This window comes from Microtus pennsylvanicus, chromosome 17 (genome assembly GCF_037038515.1).
Source record: "Microtus pennsylvanicus isolate mMicPen1 chromosome 17, mMicPen1.hap1, whole genome shotgun sequence".
NCBI lineage: Eukaryota > Metazoa > Chordata > Mammalia > Rodentia > Cricetidae > Microtus > Microtus pennsylvanicus.
This window is the reverse complement of record NC_134595.1, coordinates 44,640,884-44,652,141: the sequence shown is the minus strand read 5'-3', so window position 1 is coordinate 44,652,141 and position 11,258 is coordinate 44,640,884. Positions and strand designations below refer to the sequence as shown.

The window sequence follows — 11,258 nt, the reverse complement described above, 5'->3', positions numbered from 1 at the left end:
TCTATGCCGGGGTGACCTGTGGCTCCATTCTGAGGTCCCCAAACCATTCTCCCTTTCTCCTAGAAGACGCTAATGAAAAGAAAATTCTGGTGTTTAATGAAAGTGAAGATCCAGATCTCCAGCCTTACCATTCCTGCCTGTGCACAGCACACCCGCAAGGCTGCCGTAGCAGGACACTGTGTCCTAACACATGGATAACGAACAAAGATGCTGAAGTTATTGTGTAGTTTGCATACTATAGTCCTTTTTTTTTTGGTAAAAATCAGTATTTTATCATAGTCAGCTTTGTTTGTTTGTTGTTTTGTTTGTTGCTAGTGACTCTAAAATCCTACCGTGGCTTTGTGTTGAGTGGCTTCTCAGGGCTAACGTTTCTTTCATTGTGGACTACTAGTTTGTGCGGGGTTATTATGGGTAAGGCATTAATTCAGTTGGTCTACGACCCGTGGGGCTGATTGTACTTCTGATGTATTCTCTCTACATTATACTCATCACAGTGTGCTTAGAGCTGGGGACCAGGATCACACCGTGGGGGAAAGAACCTTATTTCCCCTCCTCTTTCTTTTTTTTCTTTTTTTTTTTTATTGAGAAAAGGAAAAAAAGTATCCGCTTCCTCCCAGCCTCCCCTTTCCTTCCCCCTCCTCCCACCCCTCTCCCCCTCCCCCAAACTCCTCTCCCCCTCCCTCTCCAGTCCATAGAGCAGTCAGGTTTCCCTGCCCTGTGGAAAGTCCAAGGTCCACCCCACTCCGTCCATGTCTAGGAAGGTGAACAACCAGACTGGTTAGGCTCCCACAAAGCCAGAACATGAAGTAGGATCAAAACCCCGTGCCATTGTCCTTGGCTTCTCATCAGCCCGCATTGGTCACCATGTTCAAAGAGTCCGGTTTCAGCTTCCATTAGCACCACAGTATTCCCTGACTTCTTTCCCTGACTTCAGCTCTTTGGAGGCGCTTATGTTACCCAACCTCCTCTTTGCTCTTGTTTTACTGATCAAAGCTCACGTAATTCAAAATATTTTTGATGATGCATATTTATTTAGGGTACATTTTATTTGAGACTCAACATGAGGTTCCATATCCATATAGAATTCCCATGTATTGTTTTACCCAGCTTTTAAAAGAGGATTTATATTTTATACTTTTGCATATATGAGTACCTGCATGCCTGCCGCATGTGGAGACCAAAAGAAGAAGTCTGTCCCCTGTAGTAATAGGAGCGACGGGGCTGCGTCCCCAGCACCCCGGCCGCCTGGCTAGCTTATGCCCAAAATAACAACACACAAACTGTATTCATTTAAACACTGCTTGGCCCATTAGCTCTAGCCCTTACTGGCTAATTCTGATATCCCAATCAACCCATCTCTAATAATCTGTGAGCACCGGTCTTACCGGGAAGATTCTAGCCTATGTTCATCCTGGGTTGGAGCTTCATCGCATGTGTCTGCCCGGGAGTGGGGCATGGCGTCTCTCTGAGGCGTCTGCTTCGGAGAGGAGAGCTGTGGAGTCTGAGCTCACTTCCTCTTCCTCCCAGGGTTCTGTTCTGTTTACTCCACCCACCTATCTTCTAACCAATGAGGGCCAAGCAGTTTCTTTTTATTTAACCAATGACCTTCCTCCATCAGTCCCCTGAGCTGGAGCTACAGGGTTGTAAGAGCCACCATTTAGGTGCTGCTAGCCAAACATGTCATCTACAAAAGCAGCAAGGGCTCTTAAGCATGGAGCCCTCTCTCTGTGATATCTTAACTGTAGTGAACTGCTAAGATAAAGGAGGTGTGGATAAACTTCTGTTAGCTAAGATACAGACTTTACAGAGATTTTAGCACTAGGAAGTTTGGATTGTATACAATAGAACTACTCTGAAAGGCAAGAAAGGGATAAAACAAAGATTTCCAAGCCAGCATCTTTAGACAAGAGATTTAGAGGAGAGGAGTTAGGTAGACAAGAATATGAATGACTTCTTCCCTACCAGAACTAATCTAATGCACTGCTCTTAATTTTTTTTAACCAAGGGAACGCCTGGTGCCTTGGGGTCCCCTGGCCAAAAAGGGGCAAAGGGTGACATGGTCACATCAAGAGTGAAAGGTGAGCGTGACTGATCACTTAGCCCTCTGACACTTTATGAATGATCTATAGGCATCCACTTGCACTGATTTCCCCTGTGACTGCAGATCAATTGCGTATAATTTAGGGTTGCTGAGATTGTCTTAAGAGCATTTCCTGCCCTTTGTACAATGGTGTGACTATCGGGCACTGAATCTCTTGCCTCTTATCTGAAAACATAAATGCCCCATTAGTGACACATTCGAATCTTCATTGTGGTGAACTTGTAGTTGGAGCGAAATCTCTTTTGAGTTGCTTTATGATGGCTCACTGCATCATAATGTCCTTTAGTTGTCAATGGAATTCACATGACAAGTAACCAGTGCTTATCTTTGAATTAGTTTGGGGGAAATGATATAATTTATTGACCTACTAGACAGAACATGAACATCAAGATGTAGATTTCCAATTGGTCTATGTACATTTGCTCTCACAAGCCTGTCTTTCTTTGCACTACATGCCTCAGGAATACCATCCATGAGGCAGCTCTAGGTCCTTGAAATCGGAGATGCTCTGTGAGCTGTAGGCAGAGGAATAACTTCCAAAGGACTGTGTAGTTTAAGGCAATAATCTGTCAACTTTCCCACCCACTACGGTCAGGGACAGAATGCCCCATGCACTGTCATTGAGACAGGAAGCTTGCATAACATCCCTCCACAGATCACCTCTTTGATAGACTAGGCAAAAGAGAATTTTCCAAATAAAGAGCGCCAGTAGTTTGCATAACTGCCACTCTTCCCTTTGTTTTTGTGATGGTTTGAGAGAAGATGGACAACCGAGTCACCAAGGAAGTTTAATCAACCCACACAGAGTGAAACACCATTACCCTGAATTGAGTCCCTTCCTCTCTTTTATTTCACTCCCCATGTGTGAGCGCTTACAGGTCTTTTGCCTCCTTTTCCCAGGGCAGAAAGGAGAAAGAGGGCCTGATGGGCCACCAGGATTTCCAGGGTCACGTGGACAAGATGGTCAGGATGGACGTGCTGGAGAAAGAGGGGATCCGGGGCCCAGAGTAAGTACAGTATTGCTGTAGAATTTTACTTTCTCATATGTTTGTACAAGCAGCCAGCTATGCAGTAGAGATAAATCTTTGCTGTGTTTCTACCCAAAGACATGGAGGCTGATGAAGTCTATCTGGGTACTATATCATAAGGATGTAAGAAGTCAATTTCATCCCCTACCACTTCCTTTGCTTATGTTATATTTGCTGTTAGTGGTTCTATATCCAATTCTTAGTCTGTACCTAAGGTATAATGTAATTCACTTTCTGTATCTGAAGCATAGCAAACGCACCCATATCATATACATGGATGTAAAGATTCAAAGTATGAATATAAAATATTAGGAAGACTCTCAATTAGTTCCTTTGGGTCACATTTGCTTCTAAGACACTGTCTTTTGAAATCTGGGCTTTTTAATATGCATACTGCTTTGAGTTCACGAACTTTGGAAGATCACTAATAGGTGTGTGACCTTAACATTTCCAGGGTGACCATAAGGATGCGACCCCTGGTGAGAGAGGGCTTCCCGGACTGCCAGGTCCTCGAGGGACAACAGGACCTGTGGGACCTCCAGGACTGGGATTTCCAGGCCCACCAGGAGAGAGAGGCCAGCCAGGAGAGCCCGGGCATCCAGGCATGAGGGGTTTTGATGGCATGAAGGGGCAGAGAGGTAATTTTGAGTATTTGTTTTTTTTGTTTTGTTTTGTTTTGATTTATTTATTTATTAAAGATTTCTGTCTCTTCCCCCCACCGCCTCCCATTTCCCTCCCCCTCCCCCAATTAGGTCCCCCCCCCATCAGCCCATCTCCAAAATATATAAAGATCTCAAGAAACTAGACCGTAAAAGGCTAATCAACCCAATTATAAAATGGGGCACTGAGCTGAACAGAGAATTCTCAACAGAAGAAGTTCAAATGGCCAAAAGACACTTAAGGTCATGCTCAACTTCCTTAGCGATCAGGGAAATGCAAATCAAGACAACTTTAAGATACCATTTTGAGTATTTTTAGGCTAGGATAGTAACTGAAGTCATGAAAACTAAAGGGAATTCTCTGGGTGAAGTTACCATCTCTCTGGCAGGCTGGTTCAATGGATTTCATCCAGGTGCTATAGAAATCTCACAGGTTGTAAGGCAACAAAAACCATAGCAGAAGCAATATTCAGAATAAATCCCTGAAATGCTAATCTCTTTGTGGATTTATTTGTTTGTCACACCTAAATTGCTTTTTATTCATTTCTTCATATTAATGCATAAAGTCCACCTGGATTTGAATCACTCCTATGTGTTAAAAGCATAAATTTTTTAGAATCTTTTGAGATAATGTGATATATTTGAATAAGAGCCACACTAGTATTTCATTTAAAAAATTATTGTCCATGAAAACATACTTGCAAGCATTTTAGGGAGATGGGAAATGATGAGGACATTGTAAATATGTTTGACAGCTTTAGGAATTTCAAAAAATTACTTTCAGGGTTATGGCTGACAGAAAGAGGTTTATTTAAGTTTTTTTCCCCTTTGAGACATGTATTACACCTTGGGTTATAGTGTTAATTTTGAAGTTTGGAAATAAAAATACTGTTTGGGGATCTCGTTCTGACGACACATAAAGACAACTAACTTTGTATTTGATAAGAAGCAAGTTCATGGTATGAGACTCAGAAAAATGTAATATCATTTTTCTTTATGTCTCACATTTTAGCTTGAAAGCATACGAAGTAATAAGCCATGAGGCGTTGTTATGAAAGTGAAACTCTGGGTTTTAGTCGATGAGGACTCGGAGGCACAAGGCTTGAGTTCCTTTGCCGATTATGGTGGGGATGACAGCACCTTCATCGCTGACTCGCTGGGAAAATGAGAGACAGTGTATCTTAAGAACCTGCTCCACGGAGATCTCAAAAATGGTGGCTGTCATTAATATCCAGCAAACCTCTTCATTCGTGCAGCTCCCTGGTGTCCAAACCAAGAGCAAAGTCAGCTGAACTCAGTGCCGAGTCCCATGGCTTTTCTTCATAACCTGTTAGCATCTTCTACCCATTCCACTAGACTCTGTTGGCCTACAAACCATCGTTGATATTAATAATTTATACATTCCCAGGTTATTACAACAGGTACTTCTTAGACTCAATGTTTTTCTTATACTGCTTGCAACAGCTCTGACAGCTGAGATTAGGGTTTAAGGAGCCATCTGAAAGGCTGGTCTAGAGATGCCTGGATGCTTCTCCTCCTATGCACGCCAATGCACCATATGAAAAAGTCTCTTGAATGAGGTGTCACAGAGAATCACAGGGCATGTGGTGGTGCTCGGTTAATCTAAATGTCATTCTTCTTTGTCTCTCCAGGTGACACCATTTCTTGCAATGTAACCTATCCAGGGAATCCAGGCCCTCCAGGTTTTGATGGACCTCCAGGTATCACCAGTGCAAAGCTCTTGTCCTACACACTTTCCAGAGTTAAAGAACCAAGAATATAGATAAGCTCGCAGTGAACGATCCCAGCCAGGGTACTTCTGAGATTGGTGTGAGGTCTTGAGGGACAGGAGCCTGGGAGAAACACTACAGTCATTAGCTCCTGGGCCTTATCCCCATGGTCTGAGGCCCTTCCACAGCTTTCCCAGACTCTGTGCAGCAAAATTTACCTTGGCTTGACGACTTGCCAGCCAGCTTCTCTGCCCTTGAGAATTTAAAGCTATATCTCTTTCTGGGTCTTGAGTGGGAAATATGACCTGCCTGTGAACAGTACCTTCCAAACAGGACAAGTTCTGACTAGACAGAGCCTGAAAATGTTCCTACATCAGCATCTCTGAATATATGTCCATGTATCTAGTTCATCTGAGTCAGTCCCTTGTGTTTAGCTGAATCAAACCACAGACCCATGTTTAAGTTTTTAAAGTTTATTTAAATCAACTTTTTTTGGGTACAATATTGTTAGTAAACATGGCTTTTCTTGTACTACACAAGGATAGAAGAGGACTGGGCAGACTGTTCAATCAGTAAAATGTTGTGGGAGGCTGCTTACTCATTCCCGGTTGCTCAGACCATTAAATAATCACACAAAAATTATATTATTTGAAACACTGATTGGTCAATGACTCTAGCATATTCCTAGCAAGCTGTTACACATTAAATTAACCCATTTCTATTATTTTATATTTTAACACAAGGTTTGTGGCCTACTAGCAAGGTTCTGGCTGCCAGCTTGTGTCTTTCTCCTCTGGTGGCTCCATGGTGTCTCCATGACACCGCCTTCTTTTTCCCAGCATTCATTTTAGTTTTCCCTGCCTATCTCTGCTCTACCCTATTACAGGCCAAGGCAGTTTCTTTATTCATTAACCAATAGAAGCAAAAAATATACAGAAGGACCTCCCACACACCAGTAAAGGCAAGAATAAGAAGAACCTGAGTTTCAATGTCCAGCACACATGAAGGGAGCTGAATGTTCAACGTACATGTGTAATCCCAGCACTGGGAAGGTGTATACAAAAAAAAAATCTCAGGGACTCTAGCTAACCAGTCTAGCTGAAGTTGTAAGTTCAAGATTCACTGAGAAAACCCAAGAGAAAGAAAGGGTGGGGAGTTGAGTGGGTGGAGAGCTGGGAAGAATCTGGGAGGAGTTGGGGAAGGAGCAACAGTGATCAGAATATAATGTATGAATTTTTTCAATTAAAAAAGAAAAAGAATACATAAGTAGGTAAATAAATACATAATAAGATAGAGGAAGGGCATCTGACATTGATCTCTGGACTCTGTATTCATGAGTAGAAATACAAAACACACATGGCCAACTGCATCTACAGGTTGAATTATGCCTGACTTGCTGCTGTCTTCTGAAACTGTTTCCATCACAGGAATTCCAAAGAGTTTCAGCACCTCAGTGAACACACACACACACTTGCTCTGACTCTTGTGAGTCTAAAGAAACAGCGGGGACTCGGGCAATCCAGGATATAGGGTTTTGGTGTGACTGACCCTGGTCCTAGGTTAAGTCCAGATCAGCAACACTTGTTCTACTGCAAAAGCCAGTGTGTGCTCTTTTAATGGGGTTGCAGGACTAGGAGAGGGCGGGCCAAGTCTCCTAAAGTGACCTCACACCTCAGATTACATCATGCAATTCATGCCTCATTGGCCCAAGTGGTTTCAAATCTCTTATATAACTGTGTGTGTGTGTGTGTGTGTGTGTGTGTGTGTGTGTGTGGTCACATAATAAAAATTAAGTCCTATTGGCCAAAGCCAGTTACACGGCCAAGCTTCAGCTCAAAGGACAGGGTAGTATGTTCCCCTCATCACAAGCTACAAGAGTTTTGAGACATAATCCTACATCTGTAGGTCGGTTCATTGAGTATTCATTTCTTTTACTGCTACCTTACTGGGGATGAATGAAAGACTTGGATTTCTTGCCAGCAGTTTTAGCCTATAGGAAGCAAATCACTGCGCTATAAACCCATGTAGCTGTACCTCCTCCAAAGTTTACAATTCAGAAGTTATGTTGGCTGAGCTGACTTGGGAGAAAATCAGAGGTTTAAGGGAAAATCTTGTTTATTTTAGTAAGCAGTTTGCCTATGATCGATCAATCTATCTATCTATCTATCTATCTATCTATCTATCTATCTATCTATCTATAATGTAGGGCTCCTTTTCTGCATTTTCAGCAGGGTGGGCTCTGGGAACCACCTTGTTCTCCTAAAGAACAGGCTAGGCTCTTAGGTTTATGTTTCAGACCTGCCATGAAAGGTACTGAAATGTATGTGAATGGTGATGTGTGTGAAAAGCTCCCAGGAGGAATTCCTCATAGTACAGACTCAGAAAATCACAACAAAACACTTCCTGGGAACAATGGCTACAGAATGTTATTCTGTAGCCCATGATGGCAAACATTTCTACTTCCATAAAATTGACATACTCCAAAAACAATTAAAAAGGACATTTCAAAATCCTTTTTTTGTTGTTGTTGTTTTTCCTGATTGTTTTTTTTTTCTGTGCAATTGAATCTTTGTTTTATTTGTTCTTATTTAGGTCCGAAGGGGTTTCCAGGTTCGCCTGGAACTCCAGGAATGAGATGTCCAGACGGGCAGAAAGGCCAGCAGGGCAAGCCAGGAAGTCCTGGAATTCCAGGTCCACCTGGTAAGTAAAGGCTTTCTCTGCCTTGGGAGCATTTCATCAGGAATTTTTGTGTATTCCTAAAAATGAGCACCCATAAGGAAATGGCAAGGGATCTGGAGATAATGGAGGGATGATTCTTTGGGGGCAGGGAGGTGACACAGACCTCCGCTGTGCTGTGACATCTTGTAGATGAACAGAATCCTATGCAGCTGAGATCCCTTCCCAGGGGGAATCCTTAGCCGTCGGCAGTCACATGACTGTTGGTTGACACAGTCCAGGGCAGTGTCTGGACTGGGTGGTCAGGAGGCTGGCATAGTGGCACTCAGCTGTCATCCCAGCACTCCAGATGTGGAGGCAGGAGAATCACCTTGAGTTTTAGCTTATCCTGGGATATTTAAGATGATCCAGGGCAGCCTAGGCTAGAGAGTGAGACCCTGTCTCAAAAATATAAGCAAATAAAAGTAAAAGAATTTTTTTTAAGAAGGGGGATGGTAGGCTGGCCCAGTGAGTAAAATTTGTTTGCCACCAGGTTCTATGACTTGAGTTCCATCTCTGGAACTATTGAGTCTCTAAAGTCCTAGAAATGTAAGTACCACTTAAGCTTGCCTAGGGTTTTTTTTGTTTTGTTTTGTTTTGTTTTTTGGCTTTTTCGAGATAGGGTTTCTCTGTAGCTTTGGAGCCTGTCCTGGAACCAGCTCTTGTAGACCAGGCTGGCCTCGAAATCCCAGAGATCCGCCTGCCTCTTCCTCCCGAGTGCTGGGATTAAAGGCGTGCGCCACCACCGCCCGGCTTGCCTAGGGTTTTTAATCAAAGCGTTGTCCTTATACTGTTGGATCTATATTAGTACATATAGCAGTTTGTTATTGTTGTTGAATAGGTTTTCATGGTGACATGGGAGATCCAGGCATTGGAGGTGAAAAGGGGACCTCCCCTAGTGGACCCCCAGGTCCACCTGGGTCTCCTGGAATGGATGGCCGGAAAGGAATCCCAGGAGACCCTTCGTTTGGTGACCCAGGACCCCCTGGAGATAGGGGTCTTCCAGGAGTGCCAGGCATGAAAGGAAGCAAAGGTTACCCAGGATGCCCAGGGTTTGAAGGTATGAGGTCTTTGTTGTCTATTAGAGGATGTCTGCTTAGCTTTGGCCAGTCAGAAAGTGCATGGACATTTATTTTATGATTACAAATAAGGACTGATCACATTAGATGAACCTACGCGCGCGCACACACACACACACACACACACACACACACACACACACGACACAGACATGTGTACCTGTGCCCTTACTGCATGTTTGCAAATGCGGGGCCGCAGGGAATTAATTCACTCAGCTATATCCAGGCTGTGTTTGCTCCAAAAGCCATGGACAGCAAGGGCTGGGTAACCTGTCACTGCCAGTGCCAGACCCAGGCAGATAGTCCAATGTGAGGTCTGGCTACTCGGCCTTAGCAGGGAGGCTTGAGTCTTAACAGACTCCACAGAAGTCCAATAGAAATTTGAAAGGTTAGCTGACAAAACCTCCCACCAAATGCACATTCACGCAGCTTGCATCAGGTGCATCTTATATGCCTGGGTGCAATCTGCTGCAGAGGTGGAGGGTGAGAGAATGGGGAAAGCCTATGGCCACTTGCTGCCCTCAGTAACCTCTTAGTAAGCCATCCATAAGCTTATCAAGCAACTCACTTAGCAAGGTGTGGTTTTCATACTCACTTGGAGCCGTATCTATGATATGAAAATTCATTCCGAGTGTTAGCTCATGGAGCCCAGAGTCAGGATCAAATTGTTTGTTTCTGGAATTGACATGCCTGAGGGAGGCTCTAGGCCCCCTGTACAGTGCGGACTCATGAGTGTCCTTAATGCATCATCGTTTCAGGGCCACCTGGCAACCCTGGATCTCCAGGTCTCAAAGGTCCCAAAGGCAGACAGGGAAGTCCTGGGTTTCCAGGGATCCCAGGACCCCCCGGTCATTCCTGTGAAAGAGGTGCTCCAGGGACCCCAGGACAACCAGGACTTCCTGGAGCTCCTGGTAGTCCAGGTAAGTGCCACCAAGTGTCAAAATATGAAGCATCTGGGCATTCCCTCCTTGCAGTCGGGAAGCTTGCCTCTCACTCATGTATGGCTGTCAGCAGACTCATGAGTTGGAGACAAAAATACCCTTCGTTCATAAATTTCATCTTGGTCTGTGTCATTTCCCCAACCAAATTCTTGTCAGGCCACATGTATGGAGCTGGCTAGTGGCTGCACACAGGGTGGGTTGCAACATATGCAAGTGTAGGAAGCATCGCTTCTCAGCAGCCTTCAAGTGGAAGGAAAGTGCAGCATCAGCTGTCAAAGCTATTCCTGCAAACATAGCCTTGGGAGATGCCCCAGGTGATGACAGTCTTGGCACAAGAATGAGTGTGTGTCTTCTCACAGGGGTGTTCAGGGGCTCCTCCCATCCCCTGGGCCGACTATCACAAAATCCTGTGATTGAGCAATTTCTAAGCAACAGAAATTGATTAGGAGAAGGCTAGAAATTTTGAGATCAAGACCCCAGGAGTTTTGATATCTGGTGAGGACCTCTTCCGCACAGATGCCTCTTTCTAGTGTCCCTGTGCAAACTACCAAAGACCTCTCTTATGTTCACACTTAATCATCTTCAAAATTCTCTACCTCTCCCATTGGTGGTTAAGATTCAGCACGAGAAGTCCGGGGAGAACGTTCAGCCCACAGCAGGAGCTATCTCCACTATGCTCTTCATTTCATTGCTGGGGTCATTCATTCTGTAATGTATCTGTTTCTACTTTAATCCAAATGCAAGATGTCCATTTGAGAAGCCAGGCAAGTTTGGGACAGAATTTGCTACTACAACCTCATCTCAAGAGTCAGTCATTCTGACTGTTCTGATTTGTACAAATCTTTCACCATAGTTGTTAACAATCTATCTGAAGTTCACTGGGGCAAAGGTTCTGAAAGTTCTGGGAAATCATCATCATCATCATCATCATCATCTTCTTCTTCTTCTTCTTCTTCTTCTTCTTCTTCTTCTTCTTCTTCTTCTTCTTCTTCTTCTTCTTCTTCT

The 11,258-nt window shown here is 43.9% G+C and overlaps 1 protein-coding gene across 1 annotated transcript in view; it reads left to right on the top strand.

Moving 5' to 3' along the window:
- The window catches only part of Col4a4 (collagen type IV alpha 4 chain), a 117,201-nt gene that overhangs the window by 65,527 nt on the left and 40,416 nt on the right, over positions 1 to 11,258 (top strand). Inside the window, exons 23-29 of the mRNA XM_075952202.1 lie at positions 2,006 to 2,078; positions 3,002 to 3,108; positions 3,584 to 3,767; positions 5,441 to 5,509; positions 8,111 to 8,218; positions 9,075 to 9,293; positions 10,071 to 10,232. Coding sequence (XP_075808317.1) covers positions 2,006 to 2,078; positions 3,002 to 3,108; positions 3,584 to 3,767; positions 5,441 to 5,509; positions 8,111 to 8,218; positions 9,075 to 9,293; positions 10,071 to 10,232 — 922 coding nt within the window. The remainder of the gene's footprint in view (positions 1 to 2,005; positions 2,079 to 3,001; positions 3,109 to 3,583; positions 3,768 to 5,440; positions 5,510 to 8,110; positions 8,219 to 9,074; positions 9,294 to 10,070; positions 10,233 to 11,258) is intronic.